Raw genomic sequence first — 17,559 nt, 5'->3', positions numbered from 1 at the left:
ATGTGAGGTTTATAAAAAGTGAAGTCCATGTCAATTCAACAGAAGAAATTAAAGTTTGTAAAGAACTTTATAGAAATCATCCCATTTGAGCCTCACAATCACCAAACGTTATTATTTCCCCCATTTGATAGATGAGGTAAATGAAGCTAAGAGAGACTTCTTCCAGTGACTTATTTAGGATTATTTATACTACTCATTAAGTATTTCAGTCAAGATCTGAAGTCAGGTCTTTCCATCTCACAGTACAGCACCCTATCTCTTGCTCTCTCTCTCTCTCTCTCTCTTTTTTTTTTTTTTTGGTATCTTTTTTAAATTTTTTTTTAATTTTTAAAATAATTATAACTTTTTATTGACAGAACCCATGCCTGGATAATTTTTTACAACATTATCCCTTGCACTCACTTCTGTTCTGACTTTTCCCCTCCCTCCCTCCACCCCCTCCCCCAGATGGCAAACAGTCCTATACATGTTAAATATGTCACAGTATATCCTAGATACAATATATGACAGGACCCCATCTCTTACAATATCTATCACCTCACAAAACAATTATAGTAGAAATGCAGATTCAGAAAAAAGGAAATCTAGCCCAGAAGGGTTAGCATGTGCTTTAGAATTGTTCCCTAATACTCTTTCTCCTCAATAAGAGTCCCAATGGCCCCATGACGATGCTAACCTTAAAACATTATAGGGCATCTTCAACGAGTGTCCCAGATTAAGATGGGGGGAGAGTCAAGTTGGATGGAAAGACTCCAATTTGAAGTTGGACAAGTAGGTTCAAATCTTAGTTTTGCCACTTCCTAGAGGAACTCGAGCAAATCATTTAACTGCCCTGGACCTCAGTTTGCTCATTTGTAAAAATGGGAAGATAGACAAGATGGTCATCTCTAGGTCTTTATTTTTAAGATCCCTAAAGGCCCTCCTAGCTCTAGAATTCTAGAATTTCTACAGTCATTATAAGACACCCTAGAGAGGACAGCCCTAAATTTAATCCACTCCCAAAATAACTCAGTTGGGGGCTGAGTAATATTCTGCCTGGCATTATTACTGCAAGAAGGCTGCCAAACAAAGTGAGCAGCAGAATGATTTCAATGAGATGCTGACCTGCTTTAGAGAACTATTTAAAAGAAAAACAAATTTTAGAAAATCTTGAAATCACCCTTTATATAAACAGTGGGAATGTGGATTTCAGAGCATCCTTTTTCATTTGTGAAGGTGGCACTAAGGATGTCTACTAGTGGCCTAGAGTAAGTCAGTTAAAGCTCTAGCACATGCTCAAGAGTGACATGGTTAGATTCCATCTAAAATCCCCTATCATTCAGAAATTTCCCTAAATGAGTCTTTGATCTAATCATGAGTCTGAAAAATAAAACTTCCCTAAAAAAATCTGCCACTGTGAAAAGTCTCTTCATCTCACTGGGACTCAGTTTCCTCATTAACAAAGGATTCAAAGGTTCCTTCTAGCTCTAAGTACATCACTCAAAGACTCCAATCTATCTCACTAATGATGTCTTCTCTACTATTAGATCCAGTGCCTACTACGTCAATGGTCAACTTAAAGCAGTAGCTCTTAACTGGAAGTTCATGATTTTTTTTCTTAATTCTGGAAACTCTATTTCAATATAATTGGTTTCCTTGGTGATTCCATATATGTGTTTTCACACATTTAAAAATGGGCCTCTGAGAAAGGTGTCAGGCTGCAGCAGAGTGCCAACGGGGTCAATGACACAAGTGTTAACTTGGAGAAGCTTGAACAGTCTTCTAAGGACAATGGAGACCAACCTCTCAGAGCTGGGCAGATAACCCCAAGGAAACATTCACAAAGCAAAGGTGACGACCAAGAAGTCAGGGTGGGATTGCTTTGTTCAAAGTAAGATAAGGTTTGACTCGGATGGCATTTGTTTGGGTCTTTATAGAATCATGAACACAAAAGGGCTCCCACTGCTTGAATTGCCCATCTACCCTTACACAAGAATACCTAGATATCCTCTGATTTTAGACCAGATCAAACCAGGCAGAAAGGGTTCTGGGAGATATCAGGTTGTTTTCTCTACCTGTTTTCCCCCTCAGCCAGGGACTGGGGAGAAAGATTATATCAGTGAAAGTTTAAAAAAAAAAAAAGACTAAATTCATCTGAGACTGGGGAAAATGGCAATTTTCCTCTGTGAAAGTTGACAAATTGCCCTCTCCTTTCCCTCACCCCAGATACCCAGTAAACACAGAAAGCCATCAAGGAACTGAGTCAGTATGTGGAAGAAACAAAGTTTGGATCATCCAACGAGAGCTTCATTTTCCAGATGCACATTTAAGTACAGGGGGAGAGCAGGGGGAGGCCGCTAGCCTTCCCTGGTCCAATTCCATTTTTTCACAAAGGTGGTTGGAATTTCCAAACTTCACCGCCTGATTCTGCAGAGATTACGGTGAGCTTTGGCCTGCCTGCCTTAGACCCGACCGCCACAGAGTTCATCCGGTCATTCATTTCCTGTTTCACCTCAATGGTGAAAAAAGACCCAGCTTCAGTGCCTTTCCATGACAGGCTTTTCTCAGAAACCATGGCGCCCTTTAGAACAACTTTCAGATGCTACAAGCAAGAGGCACACTTATGCCTCTGAGGGTAAGTCTGGCCCGGCCTCAATTACCTGTCACCTCAAACACTCGTTTCTTGAATGAAGTGACAACATTTCCATCCTTCCGCCTGAGTAAGGGGCTGCTTCTCCTCTCTGTCACTTTCTGTTTTAATCGGGATCGCACCTTCAAGTTGGGCTCTGAGGCTGGGGATTGAGACAAAAAAAAAAAATCGATAAAAAAATTTGCAATAGAGCTCCAACTGCTTTTTTGTGCATATTCAATTTCTCAAAAGCTCATCCATTCCTACATTTGCTATTCTTAACCTCATCTTTATGGGCTGGACCCAGAAAACAGTGACTTCACGAGCAGAAAGTGATACAGGTCAATACAAGAACCATTTGTTTTTGCTTTCTAAAATAACAATAACGATGATAACAAGAACAAGAACAACGTCTCTTACTCCGGCCTCATTTCTGCAAAATCTGAAAAAAGAATTACCGATGTCCTTATGTATATAGATATAATGGGCATATAGACATATGTTTATTTTATATATGTGTATGTATATATAATATGTGTGTGCATATGCACATATACACACAATATATATAAGGAGGTATGTATTTCTATAGGTGTGTACATGCATCATCTCTAGGACTATCCGCTGCAAAATAAGGGCTGACCTGGGAATTCCCCACAGTAGCAAAGTCACACAAGCGACACGTACATACACACAAACACATTATACACATGCATGTGGAATGGTCTATACATGCACTTACCCATGCGTACAGGTTGCTGATTAAAAAGTATGGACACGTAGAGGAGAGACACGGAAAACCGCATGCATATGTACATGTGTCCCCACAGAATAAGTGACAGAGCTTACAGTGGGACCCTGTACCCTGCTGATGTCTTTGTTTTCCTCCGAGGTTATCTACCAGTAGATGGTGGAGATACTAATGGGTCGGTTAATCATTGCAGTGACAGAACGGTCCCGACAAGATTTATGACATGACATTGTCCCCCGCTCTTAATTTTCTCAAAGGTGAATTCCAGGAACAGCCCAGACTGGAGGTCTATGTGATTTTAAAGACTTCTGTGTGACCCAAGGGACTAGGAAGACGCCTGTTTGGGCAGGAGCAGACACCTCGTATAGCCGAGGATTTATGGGAGACTGTCTGCTGGAGTGCTGGGAAATCAGTCCCGAGTCCCTTAAAATAGATGGGGGTGTGTGTGGAAATCTGCCCACATAATAGTCCCCATTAACCAAGGCTAATTGCCAAGTGCCTATTTCTGCCTGGTCAGCGTATAATCATTGTCCCCCAGAAGAGACTGGACATCCCATGGAGATCACAACAACCCCTAGGACATGCACACGCAATTTCCTTTCTGGGTGTGAGGGATAGCTTGGAAGTACCGAGTGGTTTAGCCGTTGCACGGGCAAACGATGTCTGATAGTGATAACTGACACCGCAAAATGTGAATTCCAATGTTACACCTGACACGGGCTGGTGGGACCCTGGGCAAGGCAGCTGATCTCTTCTAATTTTCATTTCCTCACATATAACACAGGAATAATAACAATACCTACCTCATGGAGGTGGTTGGGAGTATCAAATGTGATACTTTGGGTAAAGGGTTTAGAGAATCGAAATTTATTTTAAATGACTATCTGAAAAATTGAGTCACTCTGCTAGCAAGGATCTATGGCCAGATTTGATCTCATGAAGAGTCTTCCCAATGGCAGGGCTGCCACTCCATCCACTGCATCATTCACCTACCCGGTCAGGGAATATCAATTGAATCAGGATCAGATCCCTTCAAGGACATCAGTTTTGACCTGAAGTCTAAGGAATTATTTAGAATTTGAAAAGGAAAGATCCAGAGTTTTTCTGTTTGTTTGTTTAAGGATCTGACTCTGGACTTAGGAACTAGAAGTCATCCCATAGGATGCAACTGTCCCTCAAGAACTTTGGTCAATGCCATCTCCATGAAAACTTCTTAAACTCCCAACAGGAATACTATCTCTTTCCTCAGAACTCCTCTATGTTTCTTTCAAGCTCCACGTCCTCAGTGCCTTTAACTGCTCCTCCCAGTCCTTTCACTATTCTCTCTGGACATGTCTTCCTTTGTTCCATGTCATTCCTGAAATGGGGCGTTGAGAACTGGCCACCACGTGCTCCACAGGCTCTGAAGCAAGCGGCCTTTTGCAGAACTGCTTCCTCTCCCAGCAAACACTATTTTTCTCAATGTGACCTAGGATTAATTTTATCTTTCTTGGCTTTTTTTTATATTATACTGTTAAGAAATATTGGTCTTGTGGTTTTCTAGAGCCCCTCAGACCTTTTTCACAGGAACTATATCTTGCCAAGCAAAATTTTCTTTGTCCTGTATTTGTGAAATGGGTTTTCCTTTGGAACCCAGATTTCTATCCATTTAGTGAAGGAAACACTGAAAACATGGAAAAGGAACTTCATGGCAGATAAGGAAGCATCTTCTACTTTCTGGGGAGAAAGAAACAGAGCCCCCAAGACTGGAGGAGAACTGGACTTTCCTTTGATTCATAAATAAAAACTTTGTGAACATGTTTGTTTCTGACAAAACAACCACAACCAAGAGAAAGGAAGCGACCCAAGAGAAAAGGTAGGGGAAAGTGATGGGGATTTAATGGCATTGGAGGAAGAGGACTGGACTTGGGCCAAGGAAGTTCTAGATTCAATTCAAATCTTGCAATGACTGAAAAAAAAGTCACTCAGCTGACTAACTGTTCCCCTTCTCTTTCCTCATATTGCTAATGGAGAGCTTAGCTCAAGGTCTAGATTGCGCCTTGTCAACAGGCAATCACAACATCATGAAACTTACATGAAAAACTAGGTTTATCACAATTAAATGAGATAATGTATGTAAAGTGCTCTGTCAGCCTTAAAGCTCCATACTGATGATGGCAGCTAAAACTATTTTTCTCTTTCACTGCAATGAAAAATCCCAAGTGTTCTGCACATAGAGTTACTAAAAAGCCCAGAGTTGTAAGTCCAAGAGAATGGGCTATTTTGAAAATTCCAATGAGCTTGACCAATTCCAAAGAGCTTGCTCTTAATTATAAAATTAATTGAAATATCATAGTTTCACAGCCTTTTAAATATGAATCCTTTTACCCAACTTTCTCTTTATCTCAATAAGATAATAGATACAAAGCATTTGACAAACTTTAAAACAATATATAAATATTTCAGAATATCACTGACAGTTGTAGAAACTGAGGCACAGAAAAATCACCTAATTTGATTAAAGTCATAAAATTCTGGATCCCATGTTCCACACATTTATTTAAATGAATTTTCCCACCTTATAAAATGCATGAATTATGCACATTAATTAACTCATAAATCTCTACCAAAGCATTTCCAGGACAATCACCATAAGATTCTAGCCTGATTCCATCATGCTAATCTCATTTCTGCTAATCCCACATTCTGGTCAACTCCCTTATCTGTCTCCAGTTGCAGAGACTTAAGAGGGATATGTGTCTGTCTGTGTGTATGTGTATGTGTGTATGTATATCTATATATCTATATAAATATAGATATATAGATATATATATACATATACATCCCAAATTCAGATATATATATAGATATAGATATATAGATATATACATCCCAAATTCAGATATATATATCTATATATATCTGAATTTGGTATACTATATCTATCTATATATGTATGTATATATCTATATATCTATATCTATATCTATCTATATCTATATCTATATTTATATATGTGTATATATATATCCGAATTTGGGATGTAGTTGCATGCAGACATAGATGTACATCTAAATGTCTCCAGAATTTTGGGACAATGTTTTCAAAGTCTCCTTTTGAGCTCGGTGTCAGGTCCCAATTGCAGCCCATCACCATGGCACGGAATTAGGTGGATATTTGGGAATGAGGAGAACTGCCATTTCACAAATGCAAAGGTTCAGAAACTCCAGAAACGTGTCCCAACGAAGCCCAATTTGCTCTGCTCATCGGGCACATTGCCAATTCCCCTTCTGAAGCACTTCTATTTGAAGAAAGGGTTAATTCTATTTTTAATTCTCACATGTTCCCCAATGGCACAAGATTTCCATTCCAGTGACTTCCTAATGGGATGTAAATCTCCTTGCCTAGAAAGAGAGTTTCAGAAGAGGGAGAGGGAGATGGGGGAGAGAGGGAGAGAGGGAAAAGAGAGAGAAAAAGAAAAAGAGGGGAAAAAGAGAGAGGAAAAGAGAGGGAGAAAGAGGGAGATGGGAAAGGGAAAAGAAGAGAGAAGAAAAAGTAAAAAAAAAAAAAGAGGGAGGGAAAGAAGAGAGAGGGAGAAGGGGGAGAAGGGGAAGAAGGGATAGAGAGAGGGACAAAAGAGGGAGGGAGGAAAAGACTCTCCTTATGCCTGAGTGCATTTCATGCCCAGCCTCACCGACTGTCTTTCTATTTTTATCCTCCGACCAATCACATTCTGCATTTCAATCAATCACATTAACAGAAGGCAGCCTGTGTGCCTGTGTGTATGTGTGTATATCTGAAATCCATGCACCTGCTGAGATAACCTTGCAGAAAAGATGGCTTATCATTATTTAGATGAAAACAGCCAATTCTAAAATGAAAAAGAATCCTTTAGGCTTTTTTTCTATCTTACAAAACCAGAAATGTGAAATACTGAGTCAGTCACTGAATAATAATAAAACCTTCTGAAAATGGCTTTTCAGCCTGCCCTGGAGGAGATGCAGGCACCTGAAAACATTATTCTTGTGCTGAATTATTTATGTGAACATAGAGTTGTCAGAAAAAAAAAAATGTGGGACAAGTGACAGGTAGTCATGTATTCAGGGGATAGGGTCCCAGAAGGCAGAATCATGGGTAATTCACCAACCGTAAGACAATCAGTTCAATTCAAAGAATAGTGAATCTAACTCCTAAATCTCTTATGCTTTAAATAGATGTTTGATTAATGCAGGAAGTCTCAACAACAACAACAAAAGCCTTCCATATTGATAGTGAGAGTCTCCAGAAGCTATTTGCAAATGGTTTTGCATTAATGGGAGAATCAGAAGGGACCTCTCTGAAGCTATTTGGTCCAGCTTCTACATCCAAGATGAATCTCTTCTGGAGTATTCCTCATAATCTCACAATTTCTCAAAGATCTCCAACGTCAGAAACTCACTGTTTTAAACATTTACCCATCACATGGTGAATCAAAGCTTGAATTACTGAAGTTTTTCCTTACATCATCCAAAAATCTACCTTCCTAGAACTTCTCGAATAGTCCCAGATCTGCAGTTGTGTGATGTTCAAAATTGATTATGTATCGATCAATTAGCATTAATAAAACATTTCTTGTGTGCTAAGAACTATTAGCCTCAAGAAATATAAAATAAACACAAAACAGTCTTCAGAAGCTAATATTTTAATTATCTCTGTTTTGAGCAAACACCCATTCATAGGCAGCAGGCATTCCTTTGCTCACTCCTAACTTTGTAGATGAGAGCATAGAGGTTTTTATTTATTTGTTTTTGTTTGTTTTTAAACAGAAGACATGAGCAGTGGGAACATGGGGAGGGACGTTGTTTGGAAAAAGCCTTGCATAAACAGCATCATTCAATAAGTCACGCGGTCCTTCCAATGGAAACCTAATTTTTGCCTTTTTCTTGAGGGCGCTCTTAAGAAGCAATCCAACTGTAAATGCCTAGAGGGCAGAGACTGATTTATTTTTGTTCTTGAATTTTCTGAGCTTAATATAGTCTCTGGCTCACTCATGCTCCATCTTCTATCTCGGGGTCCTTTCAAAGTCTTTTACTTTTATTTTTTAATTAAAGCTTTTTATTTACCACCATCTGCATGGGTAATTTTACAACATTGACCCTTGTAAAACCTTCTGTTCCAAGTTTTCCCCTCCTTCCCCCCAGGTAGTCTAATACATGTTAAATATGTTAAAGTATATGTTAAATCCAATATATGTATGAGTATTTATACAGTTATCTTGCTGCAGAAGAAAAATCGGACCAAGAAGGAAGAAAAAATTGCAAAAGAAAATAAAATGCAAACAAACAGTAAGAGAAAGAGTGAGAATTCTATATTGTGTTCCACACTCGGCTCCCCTTGGGAAAAGATGGCTCTCTTCATCACTAAACAATTTCTCCAGAGTCTTTCTAGAGTACTTCCCTGTGCCTGGAATATCTTCCCTTCTCATCTCCATCTCCTGGAAGCCCTGGTTTCCTTCAAATCTCAGCTCAAGGACCATGGCAAAGTGCACTGTCTTTGGATCCTCAAAAACAACTCTAATAAGCCAAATGATGGAATTCGGGATAGGGACACTTGATTAAATGATGAAAGTATTACAGTCACTTTTTCCAAAGTCTCAAATTTAAACGTGATGATTTTTTTCTGAGTTTTTTTTTCTTTCAGAACAATGCCCACAAGAAAACCATTCTCTTCAAGGCACCAACAGAGAGAGAGATCCCAGAGTAAGCTAACATGGGCACCTTCTGAGAAGGAGTTATATGGGCACTGCACCCTCATGGAAAATGTGCCATGTTCAATACCCAGCCAAGATGATTATAGTTGTAGTGGAGTCTAAGTATAAAGGGCTCATCTCAAAGTATGCACTAGCTGTGTGACTTTGGGCAACTCCCTTATTCTGTGGGGACCTGCATGCGTCTGGGGGCCCAGGGTTTGATCCTACCCGTGTTGACAGCCATCCCCCACATTCACCTAGCTGCCAAGACTTGTCATTCTGACTTCCATTTCCTCTCCCATCTGTCCCCTGATGTCCACTCTCACTGTGGTTCCAACCTGTATTCTCTCCTTTTCGCATGGACTATTCCAACAATACTCCAGTTGTTTTCCCTGACATGGGTCCTTTTTCTCTCCAAATTGAGATGTCAAAAGTATCCTAAAGCACAGATCTGACTATGTCACTTCCCTCCTCAATTAGCTTTTGTGGCTGCTGTCATCTCCAGGATCAAATACAATTCTCTGGACTTGGCCTTCAAAGCCCGTCACACAATGGCTGCCCAACATCTTTCCACGGTGACAACCCAGGACTCCACTCATGGATTATGTCCTGGCCAAGGGTCACTTTGTCACTTTTCCCACACGATCACGTATGTTTTACCAGCCACTGCCACAGGCTGTTCTTCCCAGTCAGAATGTCCTCCCGCCTCACCTGAGCTATATTTTTAGAGCCTTTAGCTCCCTTCAAGGCTTAGTCAAACATATCTCCACAAAGCTGTGCTTTTTGACTCTTCTCAATTCCAGATGTCCCCTCCGTCTCCTTTCTCAAAATCAGCACCGATGTACCGGGTGATAGCTTGCATGTTCGAAGAGCTGTACATTCTGTTTGCCTCCTGAGCAAAGCAAGTTCAATGAGGATGGGGATTGCTCATTTTTTGTCATCTCCCCAGTCCTGAATATAATCCGGCCATAATTTCAACTTGTTTTGCATTTCTACCAATTAATACCCTCAGAGAGGCACCTCCCTCCATATCATGGAGGATAAGCTTCCAACAGCTTCATTAATGGCAAAGTTTAGAACTGCCCTTCTACGATCCATGCTAAATGGGGCAGCAGAGTAACACAATTTAGATCCATGTGGCTCTAAGTCCAAATTTGGCCGTCCAGAGACACTGGCTATTGATGAGACAACCAACAAGTCACTTATCCTCAGTTGCTTAATCTGTAAAATGTGTAAATCATAATCCATAGACTCCACGTCAGCTACAAGCAGGACTCAGTGTCCTCAGAGGCAACAGGTGAAGATGGACTGGGAATCAGGAAACGTGGACTTGAATCCTAGCTCAGACACCCATAAGCTATGTGGGAGAGCCTAGAGAAATCACTAAATCTAAGCTTTAGTTCCTTCTCTGGGACACGTGAATAAATGAATGCTCGTATCTTCTACCTATCCCCCAGAGTTATTAGGGAAATGCTTTGTAAACTTTAAGTATGATACAAATGGATGGTCCCATTATTTTGTCATTTGGGTCCTCTTGGAAAACAAAAGATAACAAGCAGCTGCTAGAATCTTCTGCTTCCAATTTGGCCTTCAGGACACACAGAAGCTCACTGTTCCTTAGGTTGAGTTTTATATGGGATGACAAAGAAGTAAACCTGATTTTTCAGAACCTTATAGTGGCAAAGAATCAAGAGGATTGCAGTGTATTTCCATAGAAGATTGCTCTTCTATCCTCAGGATAATCTGAACTGTCCTAAGATCTAATGAATAATCTTTTTTTTTTACTATCCAGAAGAAAAATGGTCAGAAATTATATGAAGGTAGGAGAAAGACAAGCACATTCATTTTGCTTTTAAAAGCATTTAACCAGCTGTTGTCTAAGCAATGTGCCCAATTACAGACAATCAAAAGTATAAAGGGAAAAACCACCTTAAAACATTTAAGGGCATAATATTTCATGCAAATTATGCACTTAGCTGTCTATAAATGTTTCTTGCATAATAAAATGCAAAAATCAAATTTCAGTACAAGTTCATTAAAAATGAGACTATAAATACTACTCACTGGAAATGAAAGGAAAGATGATACCACCAGTAACTGCCTACCCATTTTTCACTTGTTTTTTTTTTTCTTCTTATTTCTCTGCCTCCCTACTTGCCTCCTTGAAAATGATGGCTCCTTTGGTGCCTAGAAATGGTTTGTGGTATAAGGTGGCTTTTACTATTTCCCTCACCCTTTTAGAACACATATTATGGAAGAAAAGTGTCACACTACAGAAATCCAAGGTTGATTTCAATTAAATTGAGCACCTGCTTTGGACAAAGATACAAAAATAAATATTGCCCACGTGTTTGAAGAGCTCAATCAGAGATTTACAAATGAAAGAGACTTTGGAAGCCATCAAGTCCAACCTCGTTGTTTTATGGATGAAAATCAAAGTATTAAGTGGGAAAGAGATGTACCCAGGCTCTCAAGAATTCAAATCTGGGTCTTCTTGATTCTAAAATCAGTGCCTATTCATGTGATCTGACTTCAGATTATTCTGATTTCTCAGGGATCAACCAATGAGTGAGCGAATAAACAATCCACCATCGATTCTCAAAACTCATGTTTCCTTATTTCAACTGGAGATTAATTTTTTCATATAATATTTTTTGTTAAAGCTTTTTATTTTTCAAAACATGTGCGTGGATAATTCTTCAACGTTAATCCTTGCAAAATCTTGTGTTCCAATTTCCCTCTTCCCCCACCCTTCACTAGATTGTAAGTAGTCTACTATTTGTTAAATATGGTAGAAATATATGTTAAATCCAATATATGCATACATATTTATACAATTATCTTGCTGTACAAGAAAAATCAAATTAAACTGGAAAAATGAGAAAGAAAATAAGATGAAAACAAACAGCAATAAAAAGAGTGAAAATGCTCTATTGTGAACCATACTCAATTGCCTCTCTCTGAGTGTAGATGGGTCTCTTCATCACAAGACCACTGGAACTGGTCTGAATCACAAAGATTAATTTTTTTAAGAATTAAATTAAAATTAAATTAAATTGAAATTTTTTTGTCAAATTCACATTTTAGTAATAGAAATCTCAATGAAAGTTCTTTTTTCTCAATTTCATCAATCAAATAATCTGTAACATCCGAGAAGAAGGAAAATTTCCATGTTCATCATTTTCTAGGATGAAATGACAACTGTTGAATTTCCAATTTCCCTGTCACTTTAGATAATATTTCTTTTAATCATTAAGCACACTTTGGATTCATGGGCAAATCATATTTTGTGAACTAAATTATAATGTCACTGTCTAGTCATATCTCTAATCCAAAAAGAAAAAGGATACCAAAAACCCCTTCCTTACTTTCTACCAGTAGGTGACACAACACATAGTGTTGGACCTAGACACAGAAAGACTCATGTCCTTGAGTTCAAATCCAGCTTCAGAAGCTTACTAGTTGTGTGAACCTGGATAAGTCACTTTATCCTGTTTGCCTCAGTTTGTTTATCTGTAAAATGAATTGGAGAAGCAAACGGTGAACCTCTCCAGCATCTTTGCCAATAAAACCCAAAAAAAGTCAGACGAGACTAGAAAACTACTCATTAGAAAATGCTTCCTTGCTGTCATCTCTACCCCCAAGGGACCAAATTTTCATTTTCCCTGCTAATGAGGAGAAATAACTCCTTGGCCACAGATGACCCACAATAATCTGCAATCTTCACTTAACTCATTGGTTTAGAATTCCCAACAAGACTTTTATCACAATTACTTAAAACAAGATTGAAACATCACCCTAGTTCTTTCCAGCCCTGTCTTTTCATGGAAAGGAACCCAAAGAACAAAAACAAATGGAAAAAGATCAGAATGGAAGCAGGAGTTCAGGATGGGCCCAAGGACAGGAGTCTGGATAACTGATTTACTGAATCATTGGTCATTGGCTATGAAGGGCCGTTGTACCTTTGTAACCCTTGAAATGCCCTCATCTATACCTGTGGCAATCTCCTCTCCCTTCCAAAATTTTACTGATGCTTTGTGTTCTTTAGAAGCCATGCATTTCCCAACTAATGTCCATTCATAAAAACCATTCACTTGTTATAAAGAAAAACAGTTCAGCAAAACCAAGCAGCAGTGTATGCAATCAATTGCACGTCCACAGCATCTTTCTGGAACACGGGAAAATGGGTTTCATCCCATGTCCTTCAGAACCAGAGTTCACAAGGCCTTTTATTTCTACTCAGTCATTATGGGACCTTTATAGCACTGTTTTGTGTCTTTTATTTATGTTCTTTTCTTTCCCTTCATATTCTTTTTGATAGAAATGAGAAAAAATAATTTGTTTCATGCTGGAGCCAAAAAGAAATACCCCTCAAATTAAGGGATAATTGGTAGTTTGTAAGAGCAACAAAGATAAATTTGGGGGAGTTTCTATGTTCAGAAGCAGTCTCTCAGTGCTCCAGTCATTCCCTGAAGGCCAGAATTATTCTATTTGGTCTTTGTATCCTCCCAACAGTTAAGTCAGTTGGTCAAAAAGCATCTATTAAGAGCTTACTATGTGTTAGAAACTAGAAGGCGCCTAAAAATGCTTACTTGAAACAAGAACTGTAGGTGACAGGAAACCAGTTTAGGTAGAGGTGTTCCCAGCGTTCCTTGGTTATCTACCAAGGGCTAGAGGGGCAGAAAGAAGCCTGTGGGAGGCTCGACATCATCCTGGGAGTCCTAGGAAATAGGAAGAATGGAAAACCGCCTTCCCTTCAACATTAGCATGAGGCTGGGAACCAGCAAAGCAGCTCCAAGGACCCATTTCTTTACTTAGGAAGGAGTTGGCCCCTAGGCAGTTACTCAAAAGGACTTCCTCTGAGGAGGAAAAAGACTCTTTAATTGCAAGAGGTGAAAAGAAAAGGTCTTCAGAGTCCATCGTGTTTCTTTCAAAAACATCTGGGAGCAGGGATCACTTTGGTTAAGTGAAAAGGTTAAATAAGGTGCTACCCAAATGTCTATCCACTTCCCAGAAGCCACGGCAATGGAGACATGTGGTTATTCCCAGGGTGTCCCTAAAACACTGGAGTCTGAGCCTGTGTGTGTGTGTGTGTGAGTGTGAGCCTGTGTGTGTGAGTGTGAGCCTGTGAGTGTGCAAATGTGAGTGTGTAAATACGTGTCTGAGGGTTGGAGACTGTGGATGGGCCCCTCAGAGTGTGTACGTGGGTGACTGTGAGCACACGAGGGTGTCCAAAGAGGATGAGTCCGTGTGAGCGCACGTGTCAGGGTGTAGGCGTACGAGCGTACATAGTGAAAGTGTGGGTGTGTCATGTGAGTGTGTAGGAATTAATGTCTGTGTGTGTGTAAGAGAGAGAGAGAGAGAGAGAAAGAGAGAGAGAGAGAGAGAGAGAGAGAGAGAGAGAGGGAGGGAGAGGGAGAGAGGGGCCATAAATGCACATTCAGTCTAGATCTTACTGGGTTCCTTATTTATTTTTTTTCCTGAGTGTTACCCGGGGCTCATTCTTAGGAGAAATAGGAAAGGCTGAAAAGGATCCCCTTTTTCAAATGGGGTTCCACAGATGTAAAGTGACTCATCTAAGGTCACATAGTAACTTTAGAACTCCGAAGCAAACGTGGGGACCCCTTAAGAGCAGCCAAAGCTTGCCCCTGCCCTGCGCCCCTTCACAATCACTCCTTAGGCACCTTATACTCTCTCTGGGTTTTCGTTTCCTCACCTATAAATGGGAAATGGATCTGGAAATTTGGGGGAGGTCAGAATATAAATAGCTTTTCTTTTTATGAATCTCAGGGCTGCCCTTTCACAGACCACACTAATGACACAAAATACAGATGGTTACAGGATTAATGAGGGCGATGGGAAGGTAGATACACTTTATAAACAAGGATTTATGTAAGAATTATATAGAAGGATGCCCCTGAAGAATACTAGTAAGGGCTAGTGTTTATTTAGTGCTATAAGGCTTGCGAAGCACTTTATCCATGTAATCTCATTTACTATCACAGCAGTTCTGGGGGTAGGCGCCATCAGGATCCCCATTTTATAGATGAGGAAACTGAGGCTGGGAGAGGTGAAGTCATCTGCCCAGGGGCGCTATTCACGGATCCAGCCGGTGGCTCAGAGAGTGACTAAATAAAGTTCAGCTAGTGATGTCATGAGAGCGATGGGAAGCCATGGGTGATGTCAGGAAAACACGGCCAACTTGGAAGGAGAGCAGGGATGAGTCAGCTGGGATGGGCTGCACTCTGCATCCCTGCAAGGAACACCTACATCAGCACAATCAGGGAGCCACTGGGACCATAAGCACCGTAGCAGACAACTGAAGAGCAGAGCTCTGACTTCTCCCGACATTTTCTGAATAATCAAGTTTCCTTCATGACCACGAGATGCCAGTAATTGTGAAGCTGTGAGACGAGAGCCTCCAGCATCTCCGCTGTGCACATGGGGCTCCCGGACTCGGGGCGAATCCCTGTGGTCACTCATGACTCAAGCCTACGGCGTCAGAAAGGCTGACGCACTCCAGCCCCAGTTCTAAGGTCGCGGCAGACAGAGGCAAACGAGCCTCCGAGTCGTGTCTGCTGCTTCTGCCTCAGAAGCCAGAGCTGCTCAGGGCCCTGCACTCAAACTCCCACCTCAGACTCTGGGCAAACACTGGCACCTCTCGCTGCATCTGTGAAATGAGGGGCTTGGACTCCAGGGCATCTGAGATCTAAGACAGAACTCTGTCAAATTTCGGTAAATGTGGACGGATGTCACGCCTCTGACTTACAAATGTGACTCCTGGGCCTCGACCAGTAAGAGCTTAAAGACAAAAGAAAAAATACACATACATATCCAGAGAGAGACAGACAGATAGACAATCACACAGATAGACAGACAGGTAAATAGGTAGACAGGCAGAGAGAGAGCTATAAACAGACAGACAATCACACAGATAAATAGATAGACAGACCAGACAGGTAGGTAGAGATGGATGGAGTGACAGAAAAATAGCTAGGTAGATAGGAATACAGAGGGGGGGAGAAAGAGAGAGAGAGAGAGAGAGAGAGAGAGAGAGAGAGAGAGAGAGAGAGAGAGAAAGAGAGAGAGAGAGAGAAGAAAGAGAGAGAGAAAGAGAGAAAGAGAAAGAAAGAAAGAGAGAGAGAAAGAGAGAGAAAGAGAAACGAAGAGAAATGAAGAGAAACGAAAAGAAACGAAAAGAAAGAAAGAAAGAAAGAAAGAAAGAAAGAAAGAAAGAAAGAAAGAAAGAAAGAAAGAAAGAAAGAAAGAAAGAAAGAAAGAAAGAAAGAAAGAAAGAAAGAAAGAAAGAAAGAAAGAAAGGTAAGTAAGTAGGTAGGTAGATAGGTAGGTAGATAGGTAGGTAGATAGGTATCAGACAGACAGATAGACATAGACAGACAGACCAAAGCATTTATGGCTTCCCTCTACATGCTAAGGAAATAAAAGAAATTAGAAATATAATAGGTATTAACAACTAGAGAATGGACAAATTGTGGCCTATGAATACCAGGAGGCTATTAAAAAGATGAGAAATTCAGAGAAACCTGTAAAGACTCCTATGAACTGATGCAGACTGAAGCCAACAGAAGCAGCGACCACTATATATTAAGACAAACACGCTAAATTGAAGTCAACATGGAGTCATTGTAAAGACAAATCTTGGTCTCCGAGAAAAGATAAAGAAGGATTATGGGAGAGCACGTTTGCAGGCCTTATAAGAAGCTGTCACTGTATCATCAGCTGGTTTTGCTTAAAAGTTTTTCTTTATTACAAGGGAAAACTCATTTGGAAGGGGCAAGGGCATGGCTGGAAATGATATTCATGTCAAAACAAAAAGCATCAGTGCAACTTACCTTTTTAAATAAAGGTGCAGGAAAGCAACCCCCCACCTTCTGCTGCTACGAACACGCCGTAAGAAGGAAATCTGATCTTTTCCTTCCCTCCATCACGCCTATGACTTACACAGTACTGGATACTCTAGGGGCCCAGTGGGGGCTCACTGGATCCACTTCTGGCTTTCTAATGAAAGAAGGCTTCTCACCTCGGGCTGGAAGATTTCTGAAGTACCTTTCCTCTCACATCCCATGATTCCCCATACTCCACCGCCACAATAGACTGGGGAAAGGCACATTTTTATAAGATGATACACACCCAATTTCCAACTAGTCCACATGGAAAATGAAATGGGCCTTCCAAAACCTGAGCCCCGTTTTTGGACTCTTTCCATCTCTGAGCCGCGTTCTGGTGATTCTGGGTATTAAAACGCGTGTTTTAATGAGGCTGGAGAAGTCCCATCAGCCCAGAAGCCTGATTTATATGGCTCGTGGGCTCCACGGCAATAGAGGCAGGTCAGCCAGCTACTCCTGCTCGGCCCGTTCAGCAGAAGAGCTGCAGGCACCCGAGGAAGGCCAGGTTCCCAAAGCGAGCCTGGGGGAGCGCAAGGGGACACGAGAGCGGCTCCGGGACGCACCCCGACTCTTTATGACGCGTTTG

At 40.7% G+C, this 17,559-nt stretch overlaps 1 protein-coding gene across 7 annotated transcripts in view; it reads right to left on the bottom strand.

Annotated features, from left to right (window-relative positions):
• HDAC9 (histone deacetylase 9) overlaps nucleotides 1-17,559 on the bottom strand; it is an 867,097-nt gene that overhangs the window by 394,032 nt on the left and 455,506 nt on the right. For 4 of the 7 annotated variants that reach the window (XM_052000806.1, XM_052000809.1, XM_052000807.1 and 1 more), the window contains one exon: nucleotides 2,640-2,771. The exons of the other annotated variants lie outside the window; for them this stretch is intronic. In XM_052000806.1, coding sequence (XP_051856766.1) covers nucleotides 2,640-2,771 — 132 coding nt within the window. The remainder of the gene's footprint in view (nucleotides 1-2,639; nucleotides 2,772-17,559) is intronic. 7 annotated transcript variants of the gene reach the window in all.

This window comes from Antechinus flavipes, chromosome 5 (genome assembly GCF_016432865.1).
Source record: "Antechinus flavipes isolate AdamAnt ecotype Samford, QLD, Australia chromosome 5, AdamAnt_v2, whole genome shotgun sequence".
Lineage (NCBI taxonomy): Eukaryota > Metazoa > Chordata > Mammalia > Dasyuromorphia > Dasyuridae > Antechinus > Antechinus flavipes.
Note: the sequence above shows the minus strand (reverse complement) of the source record. Positions and strands in the feature narration are given on the sequence as shown.